At 49.4% G+C, this 25369-nt stretch overlaps 1 protein-coding gene across 1 annotated transcript in view; it reads right to left on the bottom strand.

The window, feature by feature from the left end:
* LOC102943820 (NACHT, LRR and PYD domains-containing protein 3) overlaps positions 1 to 25369 on the bottom strand; it is a 194752-nt gene that overhangs the window by 88556 nt on the left and 80827 nt on the right. Inside the window, exon 7 of the mRNA XM_043549318.1 lies at positions 23406 to 23576. Within this exon, the coding sequence (XP_043405253.1) occupies positions 23406 to 23576 (171 nt within the window). The remainder of the gene's footprint in view (positions 1 to 23405; positions 23577 to 25369) is intronic.

Below are 25369 nucleotides of genomic sequence, written 5' to 3'. Positions count from 1 at the left end.
AGGGCTCCAACCTGGGCTGGCTGCCAAACCACTGGGGCTGTTGCGGCTTACACCGCTTCCTCGACGGGCCTGGGGTATAGAGGCCCAGGGTCCACAGTGTAGCCTGGGAGTCCTTGGGACCATGAAATGTATTGTCTGTCTGCTCCGCAATCAGGGCTTGACGGTCAAACTGGAGGTTCTGGATCGATTATTGGACCTCCCTGGACAGACCCAAGGACTGTAACCCGCCGCCCTCCTCATTGATATGACGGTGGCCATGGTCCGAGCCACAGAATCAGCAGTGTCCAAGGCTGCTTGCAGTGCTGCTCTCGCCACAGCTTTGCCCTCATCCAGGATCGCCTGGAACTCTTTCCTAGGATCCTCTGGCAGTGAGTCTGAGAATTTGGCCATGGATTGCCAAATATTAAAATCATATCAGCCCAGCAAGGCCTGATGGTTGGCCGCCTGCAATTGGAGGCTTGTGGACATATAAATTTTCCTCCCAAATAAGTCTAGCCTCTTTACTTCCTCATTTTCAGGGGTTGCATCTGGTTGACCCTGCATCTCCCACTCATTAACTGCCGACACCACTAATGAGCTTGGGGTGGGATGTGTCTGAAGGTATACATACCCCTTAGCGGGCACATAGTATTTGTGTTTTGCTGCTGAGAAATGGCGGTTAGTGAGGAGGGGATTTGCCACAACAATTTTGTGATTTTGGCTACCCCTTTGTGCACTGGAAGAGCTACCCTAGCCAGGGCTGCCAAGCTGAGGACATCAAAGAGGGAGTCTGAGGGCTCCTCTAGCTCCAGGTTAGAGATAACCCTCTTCAATAGCTCTTGATGAGTTCTAGCATCGTCTTGTGTCACCGCGGGAAGGAGCCCAATGATGGCCTCATCTGGCAATGAGGAGGAAGAGGCAGGTACAGGTGGTTCCGTCACCCCTGAAACCTGTTCCATGGGACCCTCTGTAGTGGCTGGCCCAATCTGGGCAGTCCTTTGGACAGTCACCTCCGCATCCAAGAGCCGGCAGGAGACTGTGGCTGACGGTTTGTCAGAGACTCCTGAGACCGACTTGTGCCCCTGAGATGGGTGTGGGAACCCCCAGGGGTTCCATGGGTGCCATGGAGTGGGACGCTGGCTCTGAGGCCATGGCGGTACCGTGGGGAGAACCGGTGCCCCTGAAGGAGGACCTTGTCCCACTGGTAGGGACTTCTGCTCCATCTCCAACCCCGAGGAGGATGGGCCATGTCTGGTGGACCTTGACAGTACCGAGGCTGACCATGTGTTGGGATGGTGTCAAATTGGTGTGGCCATAGTGAATGAATGGTGAGAACATAACTTGACATGACTTAAATATGGCTGAATGACTGCAGAGGCTCCTGGGAGCAGATTCCCTTATGCAGAAGCAAATTTGATAAAGAACTGGTAAAGTCTGCATGTACGATCGATATTGAACCTATTGGTCGGGAAATATGTGCCCATGCAAAAGTAAATATCAAATGTATAAAGTTCCAGCATGGAGCACAGGTCAACCTGGTCATAGTGACCTTATATCAGGAATGTCACGCGGAGAGCCAGCGTGAATGATTGATGAGTGAGTAAACGTGGGATGATCTTCGTTCGGTAACATCCCTCCAGCCCCTTCTGAAAAATACTACTTAGGTAAAAATTAGTAACCACGTGCCCACTGGGCATGCTTTTAAGACATGTGACTCCTTCAAGGAAAAAGAGTATAAAAATCAAGCAAGTTAAATTACTGTTGGGATTCCTTAACTGACACTTGAAGAAGCCTGCAACGCTGCTAGACAGAGTAGTCAAAACTCTGCTCCATGGGCTCGAGTAGGACTGTGAACCGGAGGGTTCTCAGGGCAACCAAGGCCTTGCCTCGAGGGACGCCAACACATACCAGAGGGCTGAGAAGAACAGACGAGGAGAGAAGACTCCATCTATAAAATTGGTAACCACCTTCTCTGTTTGCCAAGCAGGAACTGCGTGGGGCCAGCGCAGAGCCTGTTTGTGTATGTTTGTGAAACAGAGACTCGTTAAGGGGAATGTATAGCTCTTAATGTCTAACATAGAAGTTATGTGCTTGATATAACCCTTTTCTGCTTGTGTAATTCCTTCTCAATAAACAGCTGTGTACTGAAGATAATTACTGTATATTAAAATCTGGGTATCTGGGTGCTGGAGACAGGAGTTCCTGCTAAGTGGTTTTCAGTTAAAGCCTGCAGCTTTGGGGGACGTGGTTCAGACCTAGGTCTGTGTTTGCAGCAGGCTAGCATATCGGGCTCAATAAGGCAGGGTTCTGAAGTCCCAAGCTGTCAGGAAAACGGGCTCAGAGGTAGTCTCAGCACGTCAGGTGACAGTCCCAAGGGGGTCTCTGTGATCAAACCCATCACAGGGACCATTGAAAAGGTCCCAAGGCAGGTTTACTCTTAGATGGAGGTGCTGCTGTCACCGGGAGGGACATGGTGTCCTGCACAGTCTGCAGGGCTTCTGGGGTCGACGGTACTGCCAGGTGCCGGACTCCCGTGCCACTGTCCGGGGGAGCAGGCGCATCCCAGGATGGGCTGATCCGCTCAACAGGAGCTGGGGCCCGACTGTCTGCTGTTTTTATGAAGATGTGCAGATAATAAGACCCCTATCACCTAATTATAAAATGCTTTCAATATTACCTGTTCATCTCTGTGGCCAGGCCTGGCTCCTACTGGGAATTTAATGGAGCATTAAGACCACGGCATTCAACTGGTAGCAGAAACTGACTGGGAGCCAGTGGGGGGACTGGAGCATTGACTTGATGTGGCCATAGAGGCATAAACCATGGAAGAGGTGGACAGTCCCTCTTGTACTATCTGGAACGTAGGCATTGTTTTTACAATCAGCTTTAGGTACAGTGAAATAGAGTGATCCAGTCTGGAGAGGAGAAGTGGACTGAACAATATGGCTAGGTCCTTGTCTGGGCAGAATGTGTGAAGTTTCTGAGTAAACTGGTGTAAGCAGGGTCTGAATGAATTCTTCCCTGACAGCTAGCTGGGAGGGGGAGAAACTTTGGGTGTGGTTATGTAAATACAGTTTGCTTCTGCTTTGCTTAGCTAGTCAACATTTGAAGCAGTATTTTGCTCATTGTAATCAACTTGACTGGTGTTGGGTTACAAATCATGTTAGTACTGAATGAATGCAGAGGTAGTGAAATGCTGTTAATGATGTGTAATTATTGTAGGAATACAGGGAAGCAGGACTGTGCTTAATCTGTTCCAAAGGAAGGGGAATCACTCACTCTCAGCAGAAAGGATCACGTTAAGCAGGGGCTCAACTGTCAGAGGCCTGGGAGAGTAAGAGGGGTGGGGACAGGAGTGCCCTGGGTCAGAAGATGTTCCCCCCCCCCCTTCCCTGGGGTCCTCCCCACTGTTCAAAGAATAGAACTAATAGCCCCCATTAGGAGCCTTTTTGTTATTTTTTTAATTGCACAATAAGAGCTGAAATCACTTGTGGTTGGACTGTTTTTCTATCCAGAGCTAACAGTCACCGAGAGCATGTCTGGAAAAGGTTGCAGTGGGGAGTAGGCAACAGGTGGTGGAGAGGCGTGATGAGCAGCCAGCAGGGTGGTGGCGGAGAGGCGCAGCAGGGACGGCGAGCGGATGACCGGTGATCGGCCAGTGGAGCGAATAAGATGCCTCTTCACACCACCCCCCAAGGGCGAGTGGTGAACCACACAGATGCACCCCTACACTCTGGGGCTGCGCTGACGAAGGGCAGTGACTGTGAGTGGGGTACAGAGAAGGGTTGGGCATGTGAAAGGGACTTTTGAGTTGTTGGACTTAAGAACCTCAGGGGAAAGGGCACTGCCCAACCTACTTGGGGTGGGTTTTTTACTCATGGTTTATGAACCCTGTTTGTGGTGTTTTCCCAAATTATCTCTGAGTTACTTCCATCCTTTTATTAAAATTTTCTTTTCTACACTCAGTGCTTGCAAATGGGGAAGTATTGCCTCTCAGAGGCGCCCAGAGGTGGTGTGTAATTTTCCCAAGTTACTGGGTGGGGGCTCAAGCAGGTTTGCGTTGTACTGATGGAACGGATCCTCTGGGTATGGAACCCGGCGCTGGTTGCTGCCGGCTGCACCTGGCAGAAGGGTTATGCTGGCAATTCCTAACTAAGCTATTAATTTGTGTTAAAATCAGAATTATACAATGAGAGACTTTAAACAAGGAAAAATGACACTCCAGTTGCTTGGGATAGTTTGAGCCGAATCTCAGTCACAAACGAAGGCACTACAGAGGTAGAAATAATTAACTAATAATAAACTCCTGAAAAAAAACATCCTAGCAAATGGTGAAACCTAAGAAATGGAGAATAAGACAAGAAGAGATGCAGGACACTAAAGAATGTACTGATAATGGCAGACGTGAAGCAGAACATGGGAACTCAGACACCTGAGGAGTAATCTAAAGATTAACCAGAAGGGATTTATTGGGAGTCATCCAGAACAATCAGATGAACAGTAACTATCTCATCACTGTAAACCAAACAGTCTGAAGTTTGGTTTAATTGGAGTGGGTACTTCGCATAACTGTGTGGTAGTTGTGTTCTGTATTAAAATATAGATAAAATAAAGGATATTATGGAGGGGTGCATAAAAGCGGGGTCAGAGATGGATGAGATTCGAGGAAATAAGAGGGGTTCTGTGTAAATCCTGCCATGTAACTCAAATGAGATGGTAATTTATCCCAGAGGTTGAGGTCCCATCTATGGATAATGTACTTCCCTTGGATTGTTTCTTTTTCATTCCAAGTGTCCATGGGGAGAGTATAGGGTCTTGGGTTCAGAAAAGCAATGTTGTTTGGAGAAAGTTTTATATGTTATTATGGTATTTTATTTTTGGATTTAAATGAAGGGAAATGCAGGAGCAGGGTTGGAAATTATCAGAGAAGATAGCTGTGGAAGTTTGCAAACAGAAATCAAGCCGTATCCAGGCACAGAATTGTAATACAATATAATCAGAAGTGAGACAGACATTTGTCACAGAAGGGTTCAACTCATCAGACAGCCTCTCTGCAGACAATCCTTGGGCATAAGGAAGAGGAAAAGACCGGCTGGATTGGTATTTTTAGTGAAAAAAAGGGACAAAAACTAAACAAAAACAACCCCACCCCACCCCACCCCCCGCACACGCACCCCCCCTCACACACACACTTTAAAATCTTCAGAAAACTAAATTATTATTACCAATAGTTCTGCCCTTTAATGTAACATCTTTGAATATCAAAGGAATAATGTTGGAACCGACAGAACTCAAAGAAAAAACTAAATCAAAATAAAAACCCCACTTCCAGAAAATTCTACTTCAAGAGATGATTTTCAGCAGGGGCAAATTATGGGCAGATTTTTTTTCTTTAGCTGAAGAAGCAAGAAGAGGAGGTGACATAATATTTGCTAAACATATGCCCTTTAGATTAAAGCTCAATTGAAGGAAGAGGAAGAACACTTTATTTTCCTAAAGGGCACAATTGCTGGGTTATGAATAACAGTAGGCTCAGTAGATGCTCCCAGTGGAGTTTAAAATCTTGACACACACAAGTTTAACTATTGACATGGTGTTCTTCTGTCAGGGCATTTTCACATTACCAACCAAACCAATTTTATTCCTGTCCAAATCTCCTTGGAGCTTTCCTCTCCCTGCCCGATTTCCTTTCAACCAATTGGGAAGGGTTTCTTTCAATGGGCTCCTGAAGCATGTCTCTCGTTTCTGTGGAGTCTTCTGGTTGGGTCAGACTTTGCCCTCTCTGTTCTAATGGGGAATTCATGACTGTCACGACTCTTTCAGCTTCAGCTACAACAAAGACATCCTCAGTTTCTGGGGACAGCCAAGATGAAATTCTGTCCCCATGATATCTTCTCAGATGGTCCTTATGTCCATACTGCCCCCAAGCTATAAGTGGTAGCTGTCTGTTATTACTTGGAACCACTCAAATCCTACTTTTTGTACTTAATAAAATCACTTTTGTTTATTAATTAACCCAGGGGAGCTAACAGCTGTGCATATCTCTCTATCAGTGTTATAGAGGGTGGACAACTTATGAGTTTACCCTGTATAAGCTTTATACAGAGTAAAATGGATTTATTTGGGATATGGATTCCATTGGGAGCTGGGTGTCTGGGTTCTGGAGACAGGAGTACTTGCTGAGCTGTTCTCAGTTAAGACTGCAGCTTTGGGGGTGTGGTTCAGACCTGGATTACAACAGGCTAGAGTGTTTGGCTCAACAAGACAAGGTTCTGGAGTCTCAAGCTGGCTCAGAGGTAGTTTCAGCACATCATGTGACAGTCCCAAGGGGCTCTGTGACAGAACCCATTACACAGTTATTAGCCATAACAAAATCCAAGCAAATTATTAGCTCATCCACTATCTCAGCTATACAGACTATCCAGCTATTCCAGAGGTCCAATCTTCAAATCCAGGTTTCCTCAATTTGGATGACTGTTTGATCCCCAGGCACTCTCTCCATTTGAGACTAATTAGGCAGTTCAATTTTAGATCCCCCATTTGAGTGGTTCTCAATCTATTTGCCATTGTAGACTGCATCCAATACTATCTGTATGGCCCTGGGGATGTCACATGGGCCACAGCTGTGTACTGACTGAGCTGCAGGTTGAGAGCCACTGCCCTGTTCCCCAGCATTGTTAACCTGTTTGCTCCAATAATTCTTATATTTGAGCTAGTGTCCACTACTCCTGTGCATTTCATAGACCATGTTACACACTCAACAGCCTGTTCTGGCTCTCCTGCTGAACCAGAGAACTCCCCATTCCCTCCATCTGGGGTATCTCCTTCCTGAAGCTCACAGCCCATTTCTGCTCTGCTTCTGGGCTCCCTCTCTGGGTTCTGGATGTTAGTGATAACATCCAGGAGCAGTCCTGCCCTCCTTATTACACCAAAGTAGGGCACACCTGGATTGGAATAGGAGAGCTCAGCCCTATTCCATGAAAGGGGCCAGTTACCTGCTACAAGCACCTAGGCAAGAATCTCGCACCATTTACATATGGATAAAACTTCTCTCCCCCTCCCAGCCTAGCTAAAAAGAACCCCCAAATGCTGCCAAGCAGAGTAACACCCTGCTTTCCCATCATGTAAAGTGGTCCATTATAGACTGTGAGTGAATCAAGATCAAGAGATGGGTGAGGAAAATATAGGAGTTAAACTAACTAGAAATAACCCAGAAAACAGAAGGATGTATACAAGGGTCAAATTTCTGGATTCCCCAAAGATTCCTCAATTCACATATTTTCATCCCAAATTATAAGATGGACATTTGTCTCCCATATGAATCAAAATTTATCATAGATAACTTGTTTTGTTCCTTCTATATGTCTTTCACCCTGAATTAGAAGTTCTACATTTGTCTACCCTAGAAATAACATATATACATCTCTCTATACATAAATAATCTGTCTTCTTCCTCCCATGTCATGCCTCATGTTCTACTATAAACCCTAAAGATGTGAAGTGAAAGGTATTAGATACAACCAAAGAATGTTGTTGCATTATAGAAGTGGTATGAATGAAGGAGAAAGGAATATTGAAAGAGATAAGCACCTAGTCAGGGTATAACCTTATGTGATAGACCCATGCCAGTTGCGTATAGCAGAGTAGCCCTATTGGGATCCAGGAAGTGCTAAAGGATCCCCACGCGGCCTAAGAGGGGGGTCCACAGGACCTGGAAACCAAATAATTATGGGGGGCAACTAATGAAATAACAGAGACAGGAGTGCGGTCAAAGGGTCAAACGAAGGGAACCAGATGGGGACACTGAGCAGAGAACCCCAGACAGCGCCCACTGCTCCTCGAAGGCGTCAAGGGAGTCAGTGGATGCCACCCAGAGGAACTCTGCCTGGATACGTGAATGGACGGAGGATCGGAAATAGGCCCCACAGTCACAGGAGACTCCATCGGCCAACCTCCTCACCCTGGTTTTATAGATGACCACTTTAGCCAGGGCCAGGAGGAGGTTGACCATGAGGTCCCGTGACTTTGTGGGGCCATGGATAGGGAGTGCATAGATAAGGAGGTGAGGGGAAAAAAGTGCAACCAAAAACGTAACAAAATATCCGTGAGGAGCCGGAATAGGGGCTGCAACCTGGCGCACTCCAGGTAAACGTGTGCCAGGGTCTCCCTCAGGCCGCAAAAGGGGCAGGTGTCTGGGATAGGGGTGAACCGCGTCAAGTACACGCCCGTGCTCACGGCCCCGTGAAGGAACCACCAACTAATATCCCTGGCGGGCCTCGGAACCAGGATGGAGTATAGGCTGGCGCACCGGGGCTCCTCACCCTCTAAAGGTGGCAGGACGCGAAGCACAAGAGTGTATAGATGTTTCCTTGGCGCAGTCTGGAAACAAACCGGCTGCAAAGTCGTGCAGCCGGCTCACGGTGAAGGGGTCGGTCGGGTCCATGGGGTAGGGGCCCGATGAAAAGGTCTGGAGGGCCTGGGGTGGAGGGTGGGTGGGGCGCGCCCTCTCTTATGACCCGGTCGAGGTAAACCTGAGCAGTGGGTGGCAAAGCGGCCCACACCTCCTGAAGTATGCGCCGGGGAGTACGAGGCCTGGAGAGCCCCATGCACTGAGTGAGCATCAGGGGATCCAGCCAGTCTCCCCGGTCATAGTCCAGGAGGTCTACGACTCTGGTGACTTCTGCCAGGACCAACCTCTGGCGCACCAAGGGGGACTCTGCCACCTCCACACGGAGCTGGGGGTTGTGTAGCAGGGGCTCCGTGAGGAGATCTGTCCCCACGGTGGCCGCCACGGACCTGGTCGCTGAGAATAGTTTCCAGGTCCAGAGGAGGTCCTGGCAGAAGACCGGCAGCCCGGAGTGGTCTCATGGAAGACCCCTCAGATGGAGATAAAGGAGCTGCCGGTCATATCAGAGCCCTCAGAAGCGGCGCAGGAAGGCGTGCACCAGTACGCTCCATGCTGGACTACACGCACCATAAAGGAGCCTCTCCAGGGGTAGATGGAGAACCCCTGCAGAGACCCAGTGCAGTCCTGACCAGAAGAACTCCAGAATCGATGTCCGGAGGTGGGCCAGGAAACCCGGTGCCAGGAACATGGTGTTGAGCCAGTACCAGAGCACGGACAGGACTAGTTGATTAAGCACCAGTGCTCTCCCTTGAAGGGAGAGCCACCGGAGTAGTCCTGTCCATTTCCAGAGCCGCTCTATCACCCTGCCCTCTAAACCGTGCCAGTTCTCCGGCAGAGAGGGATGCGTGGCAGAAAGGTAAATGCTGAGATAGAGTAGCGGAACCGCGCTCCACCGGATGGTCTGAAGCGTGGGTGGGAGGGAGCTCATCTGCCAGCCGTCCCCGATGACCAGGCCAGAGCTCTTGACCCAATTGACCCGGGCAGAGGAAGCTGCCGAATAGATGGCCTGAGAAGCTTCCACCCGTGCCAAGTCGCCCGGGTCCTGGCCCACGAGGAGCACATCGTCGGCATATGCCGACAGGACCAGCTACAGCTCCGGCTCTCGCAGCACCAACCCCGTCAACCTCCTACGGAGGAGACAGAGGAAGGGGTCGATCGCTAGAGCATACAGCTGGCCCAAGAGGGGGCACCCCTGCCGTACTCCTTGCCCGAAGATGACCGGTTGGGTCAGGGTCCAGTTGAGCCTGACCAGACACTCTGCAGAGGCGTACAGCACCTGGAGAAAACCCACAAACTGGGGTCTGAAGCCTAATATTCACAGAGTGCTCAGGAGATACCCGTGGTCCACGCTGTCGAACGCCTTCTCCTGATCCAGGGACAGGAGGGCAAAAGACAGACCATTGCTATACCCAAGTTTCAAGAGGTCCCAGACCAGATACAGGTGGTCGAAGGTGGTGCGGCCCAGGACAGTGTAGGTCTGGTCTGGGTGGATCACATCCGCCGGCACGGACCCTAGCCGCAGCGAGATGGCTTTCACTACGACTTTGTAGTCCGTACTGAGGAGCAAGATGGGACGAAAGAGGGAGGACCCCGCTCTGCAAAGACTTGGCCCAGACGGTGACTAGGTCTGGGCCGAGGATGGCCCAGAACACATGATAGAGCTCCACGGTCAACCCGTCCATGCCCGGAGATTTATTGGCGGGCATGCGGCGGAGGGCTTCCGAGAACTCAGCCAGAGTGAGAGGCAGCTCTAGCCAGTCTCGGTTGCCCGTGCTGACCATAGGCAGTTCGTCCCAGAGCACTCTGCAAGTGTTAGGATCAGTCGGATCCGGGGAGAAAAGGCTTGTGTAGAATGCCCTGGCCCTCCTGCACATCTCCGCCGGATCCGTGAGGGGGGTGCCATCCTCTGCCAGAAGGCATGTGATATGCTTCTTGGCCCCTCTCCTTTTCTTCAGGGCGTAGAAGAAGCGGGACCCGCGATCCATCTCCTGAAGGAGACGGATGCGGGATCGAACAAAGGTGCCCTGGGCCCGATGGTCTTCGAGGGCCTGGAGCTCCTCCCGCTTCTCCTGGCACGCTCTGCAGAGGGATGGATACTCGGGGCTGGTGGCCAGACGCCTCTCCAGCTCTAAGACCTCCCATTCCAACTGCTCTATTGCCACATCCCTCCGTTGGCTGGCACCCCGGGTGTAGTCATGGCAGAAGAGCTGGATGTGCACCTTCCCCAGGTCCCACCACCACCGCGCCGAGGGAAAGGCACGCTGCTGCCCTCGCCAGGCCAGCCAGAACTCCCAGAAGGACGCCACAAAGCCCACATCCTCCAGCAAGCTGTTGTTGAAATGCCAATAGGCCGGCCCTGGCCTCTCCGCACAGAGAGGCCGTCATGGTGGCTAAATGATGATCAGAGAACAGGGCCGGCCGGATGCTGGAGGAGTGGGCCCGTGAGAGATGAAAACGTGATAAACAGATGCAGTCCAACCAGGAGTGATGCGCCTTCACCCGGACAAAGGTAAACGTCGAGATGTTGTCCGGGTGGTGGTCGCGCCAGACATCCACCAGGGAGTGATGTTTGACTATCTCCTCGAGGGAGGTCTCCTGGGTGGTCCCCGCCCAGGACCAGGCATTCGTGAGGATCCAAGGTGCCGAGGAAGGCAGACACCTGCTGATAAAAAGGCAGCTGCTTCGGGCCCGATGTCGGGGCATAGACGTTGACGAGATTGATCACGAGCCCCTCCATATGCACCTGGAGGTGCAGCAGGCGACCCAGCACAGTGGTCGGCAACCCCCAGCACCTCGGGCCGTAGGTCGGGGGAGAACAGGGTCACCACTCCAGCCGTATGAACTGTGAGATGGCTAAAGTAGACCCTGTCCCCCCAGTCCAGCCACCAGGTGCCTTCAGCGGCCGCAACTGTATGGGTCTCCTGCAGGAAAACCACAGAGTACCCCCCTCCCGAAGGAAGGAGAGCACCTGGCACCTGCGGAGACCCAGTCTACAGCCCCGGGTGTTCAATGTTGCGAAGATGATAGGTGCCATGAGGAGGGCTGGGGGGATCTTCGCCAGCAGGGTCCCTCGTGGCCCCTGTCGGGCTGCGCAACAAACTGTGACCTACCCCATAGGTGAGTAAGGAGTCACGGAAGAGGCAGACCCGCTGGTAGGCCACAACGGCCTGCTTCCTAGTCCTTTTACCCTCCCCATGAGGGCCCTCGCGGCCTGGAGGATTTGATGGAAGTCCCCCCCATCGCTGGAGAGCGAGCTGCACCTTATTACGGGAGCCACAGACGTCTTCAAGGAACTCCAGCAGCTCTTCTCGCAGTGTATGGGGGGCTGGGGTCACTGTCCCCCGGCTATCCTCCGGCGGGGCCTCTGACACAGCCCCGTGGCCTACCGAGACAGGCAGGCAAGGGGTGGACTCCTGATGTGGTGCCCGATGGGCCGGCGCCACGCGGCCCACCTCAAACCCCAGCTCAATTGGGGGCGGCGGAGGGAAGACAGCAGCTCCTGGTGGGTCGGGACAGGGAAATACAAAGGCCGCTCCCACGGTGACAGGGTCGGAGCTCTGCCACACTTAGAATATTAAAATAAATTCCTTTTAAAGAGGGGGAAATTTCAGTTGAAAGTCTGGAATAATAATAATTAATAATAATAATGAAATATAATCTGTGAAATGAATTAAATATAAAATCACTCTGACTAAGAAAAGTTTGAGAGATTAGTTGTACATCACCACCACCTACTGGAGATCCACACTTGCCATTCTCTCTGAGCCCTGACAGGTCAAGTGTGCAATAGAAAATCAGAGAGTAGCTCTGGCCAATGAGCCCTGAAATCAGGGTATATAAAACTGAGGTCACTCTATGGGACCCCAGAGTTGCTGAACACACTGAAGAAGCTGTAGGACTGAGAAGCACTGCTGGGCCACTAAGTCTTGTAACCATCGCAATAAAAAGGCCAAAATTCGCAACACTGTACAGGTGGTGCTTTGCACAGTGGATTCTGTAATATAGCTTCCAACACTTATGTTTCATGAGTTGTATAAGTTGTTGTATAAGTAGGGGCATAGCGAGCAGATCGAGGGACGTGATCGTTCCCCTCTATTCGACATTGGTGAGGCCTCATCTGGAGTACTGTGTCCAGTTTTGGGCCCCACACTACAAGAAGGATGTGGATAAATTGGAGAGAGTCCAGCGAAGGGCAACAAAAATGATTAGGGGTCTGGAACACATGACTTATGAGGAGAGGCTGAGGGAACTGGGATTGTTTAGTCTGCAGAAGAGAAGAATGAGGGGGGATTTGATAGCTACTTTCAACTACCTGAGAGGTGGTTCCAGAGAGGATGGTTCTAGACTATTCTCAGTGGTAGAAGAGGACAGGACAAGGAGTAATGGTCTCAAGTTGCAGTGGGGGAGGTTTAGGTTGGATATTAGGAAAAACTTTTTCACCAAGAGGGTGGTGAAACACTGGAATGTGTTACCTAGGGAGGTGGTAGAATCTCCTTCCTTAGAAGTTTTTAAGGTCAGGCTTGACAAAGCCCTGGCTGGGATGATTTAATTGGGGATTGGTCCTGCTTTGAGCAGGGGGTTGGACTAGATGACCTCCTGAGGTCCCTTCCAACCCTGATATTCTATGATTCTATGATTCTATGAACATGTTATGGTCAGAAATCAGTAGAGCTAGAATACACCACCAGACACAACAGCCAGCATTTGTCTCTCAATGGGCAGAGTTGTGTTGTGTTTTAATCAGTGCTTTGGAACCAAATGTCACAGCACAGTCATCATCCATGAGGACGAACACCTCCCCCCCCCCCCCCCACACCCCGCCAACCAGTCAACAACAATTTTGGGCTCCTTTTTAATCTCAAAGTAGTTCAGTACCACTGTCCTTTGACAACATATTTTTAATTCCCTAAAGCTTTTCTCTTGTCTGTCATCCCAGTGCCCTCAAGCAACATTTGAGTAGAACACTCAGTTGTAACAAGTTAAGACTGAATTTGCTGAGACATGTTAACATGCTGTCACAGGGGGCACTGGCCCTTTAAAGGAGCTGCCAGGTCCAGCTCTGTGGTCTTGGTTTCTACCCTGAATGGGGCCTTCTGGCAGCTGCAAGTCCAGAGGGATGCCCAAGAGGCACTCTGATTAAATAGCTCTGCCTTAAAAAACTTAACCATATAAAACAGACGATATCCATTAAAACAAGCACATTTCTGAAATGAAGAAATTCAGGAGAATGAGCACAGCTCTCTGCATGAGAAAGCCCGGTTGTGTAGTTAAAGCCTTGGATGAGAACTTGGGAGATCTGTGTTCAGTTACTGGCTTTACCATACACTACCTGTGCGACCTTCGGCAAGTCATTCCATCTTTATGGGTCTCTATTTTTCATCTGAAAAATAGGAATAATAATATTTCCTTCCCATTTCCTTTGTCCTGGAATGAGATGGTCACACAGCATAAAGGGCTGCCTCCTCTTTCAGGGATCTCAGCCCAACACCAAATTCCCAAAGACAAATCTGTTTCCAGAATGGATTGCAACCAGAGCCCAAGGCAAAGAGCAAACTCTCTGGCTGAGTTTCACAGCACTCTCTTTCCCAAAGCTGGAAGATTTAGTGTAGACGCAGAACCCAAAAAACTAACACAACCCATGTATCCCCTAGACTAACACCTTGCTTACATGCTAAAAAAAACTTGGAAGACTACAACAGAACCACCTGGTGACACCTGCTATTACAACATATTCAGTGCATAAGTAATGGAGACCCGGATCTAAGATGGGCCATATAGACAATATTGCAATACACTAATAATTAAATGACAAAAATCTTCTTTAATTCAGAGTTAAGGTTGCCCGGTGATAGCTCATGCCCTTCTCACATTTCAGAAAACCGGTAAAGTGAAGGTAAATACCCACACAACCTTAACTCTGCCCCCTGGCACTGGTAATAGCCGCTGGCAATTAAATGCATGCACTCCAGCTGTGTTCTCTGTTAGCTGTGTCTCTGTTGCATGGTGGAGGAATAAACTGAAGCAGCTTGGAATAGCTGTGGTTGTCATATGAGGAGATCTAGGGATTAGCTTGAGGAGTGTCATAGAGCTGTGACTGTGACATGAGGAGATCTGGGTCTGAGTCTCCCCTGTGTGTAATCTCAAAAGAAAGAGCTGCATGTGAACCTTGAGGTTCCAGTCTGCATAATTTCAGTATAGAATTGTGTAGGTTGTGTCAGTAGCAGGGCACTGAGGTCTTCTCGCTGTGGCTAATGTCAGTAGTGAGGTGGGATATGAGAGCAGTCTGTGGATTTAATGATAGGTAGGAGAGAGTATCGGCTGAGGTGGTAACCTGTGTGCAAGTTTGAAGGGATTGTAAAAGGGTATGAAGCCGTTGTTAAATTTTATAAGTGTGGTATTCTCTCACAGGAATAGGCTCAGTGTTTGAGTGGAGGGCAAGTATAGGTAGCACCTGTGCATCACAATGAAAAGGCAGAGTGCAAGTGTGTGTGTTATGGGTATTCTAAGACATCACTCAGAGAGAGCACAGTTAAGGTTGTGTGGGCGTTTACCTTAACTTATTTTTCTCCCCAGACATTTACAGCTCATTCTCAGATTTCTACCCAGGGTGATTTTTACACCTCAAAGTTGCAGGCTCAGACGGATGGTAAATGGCCCATTCATCTCAATGAGATGTTCTCAGCTGAAAGAATATAACATGGAGATGAGGATAGCCTGAAAAAATAGCTCTGAGACATGAGATGTTGGTTGATATGGTAACATTACCGTTATTGTGGCACCTTAGAGACTAACCAGTTTATTTGAGCATGAGCTTTCGTGAGCTACAGCTCACTTCATCGGATGCATAGCATATCGTGGAAACTGCAGAAGACATTATATACACACAGAGACCATGAAACAAAACTTCCTCCCACCCCACTCTCCTGCTGGTAACAGCTTATCTAAAGTGATCATCAAGTAGGGCCATTTCCAGCACAAATCCAGGTTTTCTCACCCTTTCCCCCCCCCACACCCCCCCCCCACACACACATACAAATTCACTCTCCTGCTGGTAATAGCCCATCCCTCTTTGAAACCTCTCTTTATAATGCGCATGATAATCAAGGTTTATTAGCACTGGACACTACAGTGCTAATAAACGATGGTCACATCAACACCACCCTATACCGGAAACCTACTGACCGCTATTCCTACCTACATGCCTCCAGCTTTCACCCTGACCACACCACACGATCCATCGTCTACAGCCAAGCTCTGCGATACAACCGCATTTGCTCCAACCCCTCAGACAGAGACAAACACCTACAAGATCTCTATCAAGCATTCTTACAACTACAATACCCACCTGCGGAAGTGAAGAAACAGATTGATAGAGCCAGAAGAGTTCCCAGAAGTCACCTACTACAGGACAGGCCTAACAAAGAAAATAACAGAACGCCACTAGCCATCACCTTCAGCCCCCAACTAAAACCCCTCCAACGCATTATTAAGGATCTACAACCTATCCTGAAGGATGACCCAACACTCTCACAAATCCTGGGAGAAAGGCCAGTCCTTGCCTACAGACAGCCCCCCAACCTGAAGCGAATACTCACCAACAACCACATACCACACAACAGAACCACTAACCCAGGAACCTATCCTTGCAACAAAGCCCGTTGCCAACTGTGCCCACATATCTATTCAGGGGACACCATCACAGGGCCTAACAACATCAGCCACACTATCAGATGCTCGTTCACCTGCACATCCACCAATGTGATTTATGCCATCATGTGCCAGCAATGCCCCTCTGCCATGTACATTGGTCAAACTGGACAGTCTCTACGTAAAAGAATAAATGGACACAAATCAGATGTTAAGAATTATAACATTCATAAACCAGTCGGAGAACACTTCAATCTCTCTGGTCACGCAATCACAGACATGAGGGTCGCTATCTTAAAGCAAAAAAACTTCAAATCCAGACGCCAGCGAGAAACTGCTGAATTGGAATTCATTTGCAAATTGGATACTATTAATTTGGGCTTGAATAGAGACTGGGAGTGGCTAAGTCATTATGCAAGGTAGCCTATCTCCCCTTGTTTTTTTCCTACAAACCCCCCCCAAGACGTTCTGGTTAAACTTGGATTTATGCTGGAAATGGCCCACCTTGATTGCTGTGCACATTGTAAGGAGAGTGGTCAGTGTGGATGAGCTATTGCCAGCAGGAGAGTGAGTTTGTGTGTGTGGTTTTTGGAGGGGGGTGTGGGGGGGTGAGAAAACCTGGATTAGTGCTGGAAATGACCCACCTTGATTATCATGCGCATTATAAAGAGAGGTTTCAAAGAGGGATGGGCTATTACCAGCAGGAGAGTGAATTTGTATGTGTGTGGGGGGGGGTGGGGGGGGGGGACGGAGGGTGAGAAAACCTGGATTTGTGCTGGAAATGGCCCTACTTGATGATCACTTTAGATAAGCTGTTACCAGCAGGAGAGTGGGGTGGGAGGAAGTTTTGTTTCATGGTCTCTGTGTGTATATAATGTCTTCTGCAGTTTCCACGATATGCTATGCATCCGATGAAGTGAGCTGTAGCTCACGAAAGCTCATGCTCAAATAAACTGGTTAGTCTCTAAGGTGCCACAAGTACTCCTTTTCTTTTTACGAATACAGACTAACACGGCTGTTACTCTGAAACCTGTCATTACCGTTATTGGTAATATTGCTTGGGGGGCAGGAGAAGGTATGGGGGGCTGGCTCTGGGAGGGGGCTCAGGGCTGGGGCAGGGGTTTGGGGTTCAGGAGGGGGCATGGGGGGCTGGCTCTGGAAGGCTGCAAATTGGGTGGTGGAAGAGCTATTCAGAACCTGCCGATTGAAGGGGATGGCACTTACTTCGGGCGGCCCCGGCCCCACACTGCTCCTGGAAGAGGCCAACAAGCCCCTACAACCCCTGGGGGGTGGGACACATGGCTCTGTGTGCTGCCCCTCTCTGCAGGCAGCGCTCCCGCAACTCCCATTGGCCACAGTTCCCCATTACTGGTCAATGGGAGCAAGTGGGGGTGGTACTTGCAGGCAGGAGCAGTGCACGGAGACTTCTGCTCCCTTCCTTACCCTCTCCAGGGGTGTGCTGGCCACTTCCCGGAGTGGCATGGGGCCAGGGCAGGCAGGGAGCCTGCCTTAGCTGCAGCCCCACTGCGGCCGGAGAGCGCGATCGACAGGGAGCGGCACTTAGGGTCCATGGGAGCCGCCACTGGCTTGCGGGCCATGCAGTGAAGAACACTGCCTTAGAGCAAATGCAAGCAGCAGCAAATGACAGAGGAATGGAAGAGACTGGTTTACACCGTGTGCCAACATTGAAGAATACAATGTAGTAACTCCATCAGTGTCTGGGGCTCTACCAAGAACAGGGCCCCATTGTGCTAGGAGCTGTACAGAGTAGTAGATAGACTGTAAACTCCTCGTGGGAGGGACTATTTAGCCAAGACAGACTAAAGGGAGTGGACAGGGACAGAACACACAAGCAGAATGAATAGCGCAGTAGTGTCATTTTGTTTAGGGAGGGGGGAAGGTGGGTGAGTCTTTGCATTTGGGTTTTGATTAATTCTGTGTGTGGAAGCTGTTAGGTGGGAAAATGGAAAGAAAGACAAAAGGAGAGGAGATAAAGAAGGGAGGGAGGGAAGGAAGGAATGAGGGGAGCATGGAAAAAGACAGATACACAGACTGTGAGGGGAGGGGAAAGGACAGGGTTGCAACAAACAGCCAATCAGCACAAGGAAGAGAACGTCAAGGGTGACAACTGGTAGCAGGCAGTCTGATAACATCAGTGTCCAACAATCCCTGCTGAGGCTGATTTTGTGTCTGCTCCTATTGTCTAGGAGTCATCTCTGGTCCTGGGCTTGGTTTTGGAGTTTCACGGAGGATTAAGACCATGGCATTAAACTGGCAGCAGAAGCTGACTGGGAGTCAATGGAGGGACTGGAGCACTGACCTGATGTGGTTATAGTGGCATAAACCACGGAAGAGGTGGACAGGCCTTTTCTATCGTCTGGAACATATGCACGGTTAGATTCAGAGTTAGGCACAGTGAATCACAGTGATCCTGCCTGGAGAGGAGAAGTAGATTGAACTATTTGGCTAAGTCCTTGTCTGGGCAGAATGTGTGAAGTTGCTCAGCAAACTGGCAATTCCTATTCAAACTTTGTCACAGGTCGTACCTCTAGGGCACCCCTGTGGGGTGAGGGTGGGCACCTCTCTTATCCCCAATGTCCCTTTCTGGCTGGAGGTGTCACTGTAGCGCTGGTTTGGAGTGCAGGGTGTGGTCTCCTGGCTGTCAGTCTTTGGGAGGCGGCTTCCCCTCCTTTAAGGCGTGGCCACAATCCAAGACAGAAAAAGGTAAACAAAATAATCCTGCAGCCCACAAAACAGTCTGGGCTCACCCCACTGTTCCTCACAAGGTAACAGGTAAATACTCTCTGAGAAGGGGGCTGGGTTCCTAACACCCTGAATGTCTGAGAGATCCAGGATGAGCGCCCGGGGCGCTAATGGAAAGCAAAGCAGAGTAAAGATGGTTCCTCTGCCTCTCCAGAGGGTCCAGGCAGCAGAATCTCTTCTGCAGCTTCCCTGATGAGCAGCCCCTGCTCTGTGGGGCTAGGGAACGCTAGTTCCGCTTCCCTCTAATGCCACCCTGCACTGGGCTTGGATCCTCCCTTTTAAGCAACCACCCTTCTGCAGGTGCAATAGACTTCACAGGTGTGCCAGGTTGGGGCTGACTGTGCCTGGAGGAATTCTTTAACTCCTTCCTGACTGGGCTGGGAATCTGTCCAACCACATACCCCACCCCTCAAGACTGAACTCAGGATCCCCCGACCCAATCCTGATTTTCCCACCGGTCCCAGGCAGGGCCTGCTCAGCCCTCTGGAGCCCCAGGTTGGAGCATGCTGAGTGAAGAAGGGACCTCTGGAGATTGTATCTGCAAAGTTGAAATAAGTCTCTACTGAGCCTCAGCACTGCGATTTTTTTCAAAGGTTTATAATGGAAAACTGGAGCAGACTTCCATAGGAACAGAAATAGGCACATCCCTGGCACAAATGCTCCCCCCTGCCAAATTTCTAGTTCCTGCTCCAAAGCATGGGGGTGATAAAGCTTCTCAAAGAAAAGTTCACCAGAATTACTTTCAACTTGGGGGAAACAGTGTGTTTTCCTAGCCTATGGATGAACCATTTAGGTTGAAATCTCACAAAAATATCCAGCTTGAAGCAGACACCCCGCATGGAAAATTTAAGACAAAATGGTTAAAGTTAGCAAAGTTATAAGCAACAGAAAACTACTGATGGAAGTGCCCGGCTACAATAACAGCAGGTAGCACTTCCAGCTTCACTTAAAACGAAAACATAGCTTTTGACATTAGCAAATATAAAACCTACCAAAGGCACGATACATCCATTGTAAATCCTAGTACAGGTTGGGTAGAGCCCTTCGTAGCTCTTGTAATGTAGTATTCAAAAGAAAGAGAAAGGTACACCAGGATACAAGAAGAAAAGCTAAAAAGCTGACTAGTGAATTCTAGCCCTGGGTGACATATTCAGTGCCTTCTAATTGGAAATAACCATGCTGTGCTATCTTGGGTGCATATTTTTGAAGCACAACTTCTGTGTAAGGGGAACATGCTGTGACATTAATTGCTTCCCAGAAGGAGTGGTACGTATGCCTCCTCTTCATATTGTACTGCCTTGTCTTTTATTAATAAATTTGGCTAAGCTGGGTTATTTGGTCTCAAGTATTTTTAATATTGAACCACATATTGCCAAGCATACTGTTTGACAATTCACTGTACCTGGGGGAGATATAAGTACCACTTTCAGAAGGCAGCAGCTCCGTTTTAAAGCAATGGTGGCTGATGGGAGCCCCTTTCTCTGATGCTCCACAAACTCAGTTGGTTTCCCATTCCCTTCCAGACTGATTCAAAGTCCTTGTACTAATTTGCAAGACCCTAAATAGGTTATGATCTGACGTGTACACTAGAGAACTCCACATTGCAACTTGCATCAGTGTCACTGAACTGAAAGCTGCCATGACGCAGTGCAGCCACACTAGCCATTCCCTCTCAGGTGCACACAATGCACTACATCCTCAAAGAGCACACTCTGCAAATGTTGCAGGGCCTGTGGATTGTTGCATCTACCCTACATTTCCTAGCGCTGCTTCCTGGAGCAGGTGCCTAGAGTCTACAAATTATAGCATATGTGTGCACTTAGTCACTATTTTTGGTTTGCTGCACTGCCTGATCTAAATGGTTGTATCCTGGGCTGTCAGCAGCAACAACCTGACACTTCTAGATGCTATGACAGAGGTCAGCAGCTCCTACTGCCACTTCTCCTACCCGCATACAGTTTCTGAGCCTGGCAGCCCAGAGTGGATCATAAAGAGCACTAGCAGCTTTGGGTGCCGGTGCTCATGGAGGTTAGGAGTTGGATTTTTTTCTTTTAATTCATTTCTTCAATAATATTTGTTTAAATTTTGTTGTTTTTTTCAGTAGTTTTGCTGTTTCATGGTTTGTTTAGTAGCTGAACTCAGTTTCTCTCTATCCTGTGTTTTCCTTTAGGAGATGACAGTGCTCTGGGCCCACAGGAAGAACATCCTTCATGGTCCTTCAGGCACCCCATGCTCACTGAAATTCTTCCTCACCTGTCATAGTGGAATCCCTTGGGATTGGAAGGATGGGCGCAATCAGAGGATGATGGAGAACCATGGAAAAGTAAGAGGATTTAGTTGAGGTGTGGGAGTGCAGAGGGCAGGGTTCATGTGGATGTTAATTTAAGTGTTACCCTGCTTTGTGTTCTCTTTAGCCAATCTCAGGAGTGTGGAAGTTGCTGCTGAGCCTGTCAACAGAGAGCCATTGTGCGTTGGGGGGGGGTCTGTGTCCATGCACATGCACCACAGCCGTGCTCACTAACCCCTGGTTTAATGATTTTATGTTTTTGCACAAGAATTTCCAATGGACCAAACAATTTTTTTGAAGTTGACACGTGTTTGAAGTTCTGATGTTATAATGTTGTATTTCTCGTTCATTGTGTCTTTTTTATTCTGAGGGGGTTGTGGGCTGGGCCGAGCAGAGACCAGCCATTCTCCCGTCAACTGCTCTGGGGCTGGCATGCAGCAGGGATACGACTGGCAGAGCTCGCTGAAAAATTTAAACAATTCTCTTTCGAATATTTTGCTTAATACTTCGTCCATTTTTTTCATCAAAATTATGACATTTTCCAACTAACTCCAGTGAGCAGCTTGACAGGTGACAGAATCAATTTCATAGAGTTTAAGGCCAGAAGAGACGATTAGCTCATCTAATCTGCCCTCCTGCACATCACAGGCCATTACATTTCCACGAAAGTACCCCTGTGTTGAGCCCAGTGATTCTGAGTTATCAAAGGGCTCGTGGGAGGGGGCAGTGTGGAACTTCACTGGGAGAAGACTCATTGCATGACTGTAGCTGCTTTGCCAGTACTTGCGCTGAAACAGCACAGAGGGACATGATGGTGGAAAATATGTGACTGTATTTCCTCTGAGCAGGTTAAACACCAAAGGTGAGGGGATCCCTGGTGCACTGCTGTACGCACGTTTGTGTGTGGTTATGTGGGGTTACAGGTCTGGTGGGGAGCTGTGCTGTTGCTGCCCAGGCCAAAGGCCTGTAGCAGACAGTCTCAGGAATTGATTTATCCATCCAGTACCCTGCAGCACAACTGTGCTCCACAGAGACAATCCCACTGGAGAAGCCCAGGATCAGTCTCTTGAGCACTGGTACAGAGGGTTCTCAACAGCTAGAACTCAACAGGTGTAGATCTTGTTCTTAGAGGGGATCAGATTGAGTCCTGGCCTGGCCATCTTCAAAGCAAAATGAAAGATCACCTCTTTACTAAAGCCTTTTCCAGGAACAACACCAGGGTCAGCATGAGATGGAGTTGGTGTAATAAGATGAAAGATAAAGAAGAAAAGAAAAAGAAAAGAAAATGGAGAGGGTGTGACACAGAGAGCGCTTGGCAAAGGGTCCCTTGTTCTTTGCAAACAGCTCTCACCTCAGATCTGATAGGATATTTATCCATCACGTATAACATGTAACATATCTATGGAAAGCTGTGTTGTCAACCCTTGCCACATCCCAGAACAGCCAACGGAAAACCATCAAAGACAATGGTAAATGATCAAAGCTTGGAGATGAAAAAGAACCTTCCAAGAGGCAGGGGTTCGCCATGGCTATAAATACAGCAGATGATGGTTATCAGTATAACAGAGTGTAGGGAAAGGCGCTCTGTATTTATTCACTGAGGAAACCGCTTGAGGAGTTGTGGGGGCTGTCCTGAATGTTTGGATCCTGGTTCTTATGAAACCAGCTAGTTCTGCAACAGCCTAAACTTTCTGGGGGAAACCTACTTTATTAGCTAGGAAAGGTAACTACTTACCAGTGTAGACCCAGGTTCGTGGATTTATGATTTTGTTTTCTGTTGTAACCAGTCGTTTCCATCACTTTCTCTCATTTCTAGATAAATCTTTATTCTTTCTTAAATAAACCTACTTTTGTTTTATTACAAGAGTTCACAAGTGCTGCGTGGTGTACCGGAGCAGTGATTTAAGGTAAATCTGGTAAACTGGGGTACAGGGCACCTTTTGGTGCAGAGGATATGGTACTTATGTGAGTAGCCAGAGTCAGGGGCTGGGTATCACAGGAGAATGATTCAAAGGCACTCAGTGATTAGGGTGCCCCCTTGTCAGCCTGTAAGGCAAAGCTGGGGGTGGCATAAGTCCAGAGGAGAGTGCTTGAGTGAGTGAAGGGCTGGTGGTGTTAAGCAACTGGTGCCCAGCTACTACAAGTAAGACCCCCTCTTGCTGTAGGCAGGGGGTAACAAGGTGACTCTCAGTCCCTGAGAACCATCAGAGTGGGGCAGAGAGAGAGAAAAACCCTTTTGTCCCCTCCACCGTCTCTCAACCTGTCAAGCGTTTTACATAGAAGACACCTGTGAATACACAGAGGCGGCCAAATGTTACTTACTTCAGTCTCTGAAGTTTGGAGTTCGGGTGTGTCAGTCCCTTGCACAGCAGTTGCACTATGGCATCGTCCACATCTTCACCACTCAGTTCCAGCTCTGTCAGGCTCTGGTTGGTTCTGAGAACAGTGGCGAAATTCCTACAGGCAGCGAATGTGAGATCACAATGGCCCAAGCTACAGAGGAGAGAAACACAGACAAGAGGGATCACGCTGTGAATAGGGCTCGTCACAGCAGTTGTGACAGGCGTCCCTGCCCACCAGCCCCTCTCCCTGACCAATCAGCACCCAGAGTGAGCCAGGACCCCCACTGCCAGGACCCCTCTTTCCCAAGCCCCACCCTTTGTCCAATGAGGAACTGGTGTTGGGTGGGACTTCCTGCCTAAGCCCCACCCCTTAGAATCATAGAATCATAGAATAGCAGAGTTGGAAGGGACCTCGGGAGGCCATCTAGTCCAACCCCCTGCCCAGAGCAGGACCAATCCCAATTAAATCATCTCAGCCAGGGCTTTGTCAAGCCTGACCTTAAAAACTTCTAAGGAAAGGGATTCCACCACTTCCACCTCCTTGCACTTCACTCTTGACCAGTGATCACTGTGAATAGCCCAGACACCCCAATCCTTAAACCTCTGTCATTGACCAATGAGGATTAAGGTTTGGGGTAAGACTATATCACTAAGCACTGCCCCTCAGCCTTTCCACTGACCAACCAGAATTTAAGGGGCAGCTGTCTGGCCACCCTAAGTCCCACCTACCCAGCTCTCAGCCAATCAGATTGGACTTGGCACTGATCAGCCCTGGAATGGTGCAACCCAATCAGAGCAGGCCCATCGCTACAGGGAGGCTGTAGGGGGAAAACCCTCCCCAGGCAGCTGGGCCAGGCTCAGAGGAGGGGAGATCCTGCTCCTCCATGCCCCTGGCACTAGCTCTGCTGCTGCCCTGCAGGGAGCAGCCCTCTCATGTCTCTGCCCCCAGCCTACCAGCTCCCAACTCTAACCATCAGGCCTGGGGAGGGGAGGCAGCTGCGAGGACCAGCACAGGCAGCATCACACCCACCTTCCACTGAGACCAGGGACCAAAGAGTGGGGGAGGGAGGACTAGAAGACAAAGAGGAGAAAAGCCCAACAACAAGGGGGATCCCCAAAGTTTGTGGGGGAGAAGTCCTGAGAGGAGCGTCACCATGTGTCCCTGTTGGCAGGGCCTGTTCCAGAAATGCTGGTGGGGTTATTACAACAGAAATGTTCCGCTCGTTTCATCATCCTCCCTGCAGACTCTGGGCTCCTGGGGGAGCTGCCGGCCAGCACAGTTTGGAATTATTGCAGCAGCCTGGCTATGAGCATGTGCATCTGAGTGACCAGCCCCCAGCATGGCTGTCACATACTGCCACTCCTCCCGCCAGGGCTCACAGGGAGCACTCTGCATCCCCGACAGCTGCTAAATCTTGCATATATGTTGAAACACCCCTCCCACCAGAACTGTCACCTGCACGGCCTCCTCCATCACTACAGTTGCCTTGAAAATATGGTCACTCTGCCGAATGGGGAAGGGAATCCCAATGTTTGGGAGAGAAAAAAGAGCCCTGAATTTGTATGAGGGAGAGAAGTCCTCACTTCCTGAGGATCCCCCAGGTTCAGTGAGGGTTGGTAAAGCCCCTGAGATATTTTGGAGGCAGTAAGGGAGGCACCCACAATGGGATGAGAGACTCTAAGTTTGTATTGAACAAGAGAAGACAAAAAACCCTGGGTGTATGCAGGAAACTGGGGAGAGAAGCCCTAACTGGGAGAGGTGGGGAGAGCATGTTCTTGATGAGGCAACAACAAGAGCTCCACAAGGTTTAGAGGTAAGAAAGGAGGGAAGACAAGTGAGAAGTTGAGAAAGAGACCCCAAAGTGGGCAGAGGACATGTAAAGGGAAAGAAGGACTGCAACTGGGATAAAAAAGGAAAGGCACCCCCAAACGAGGAGTAGTGTT

The sequence above is a fragment of the Chelonia mydas genome, chromosome 6 (assembly GCF_015237465.2).
Source record: "Chelonia mydas isolate rCheMyd1 chromosome 6, rCheMyd1.pri.v2, whole genome shotgun sequence".
Taxonomy (NCBI): Eukaryota; Metazoa; Chordata; order Testudines; family Cheloniidae; genus Chelonia; species Chelonia mydas.
This window is presented reverse-complemented; position numbering and strand designations above follow the sequence as displayed.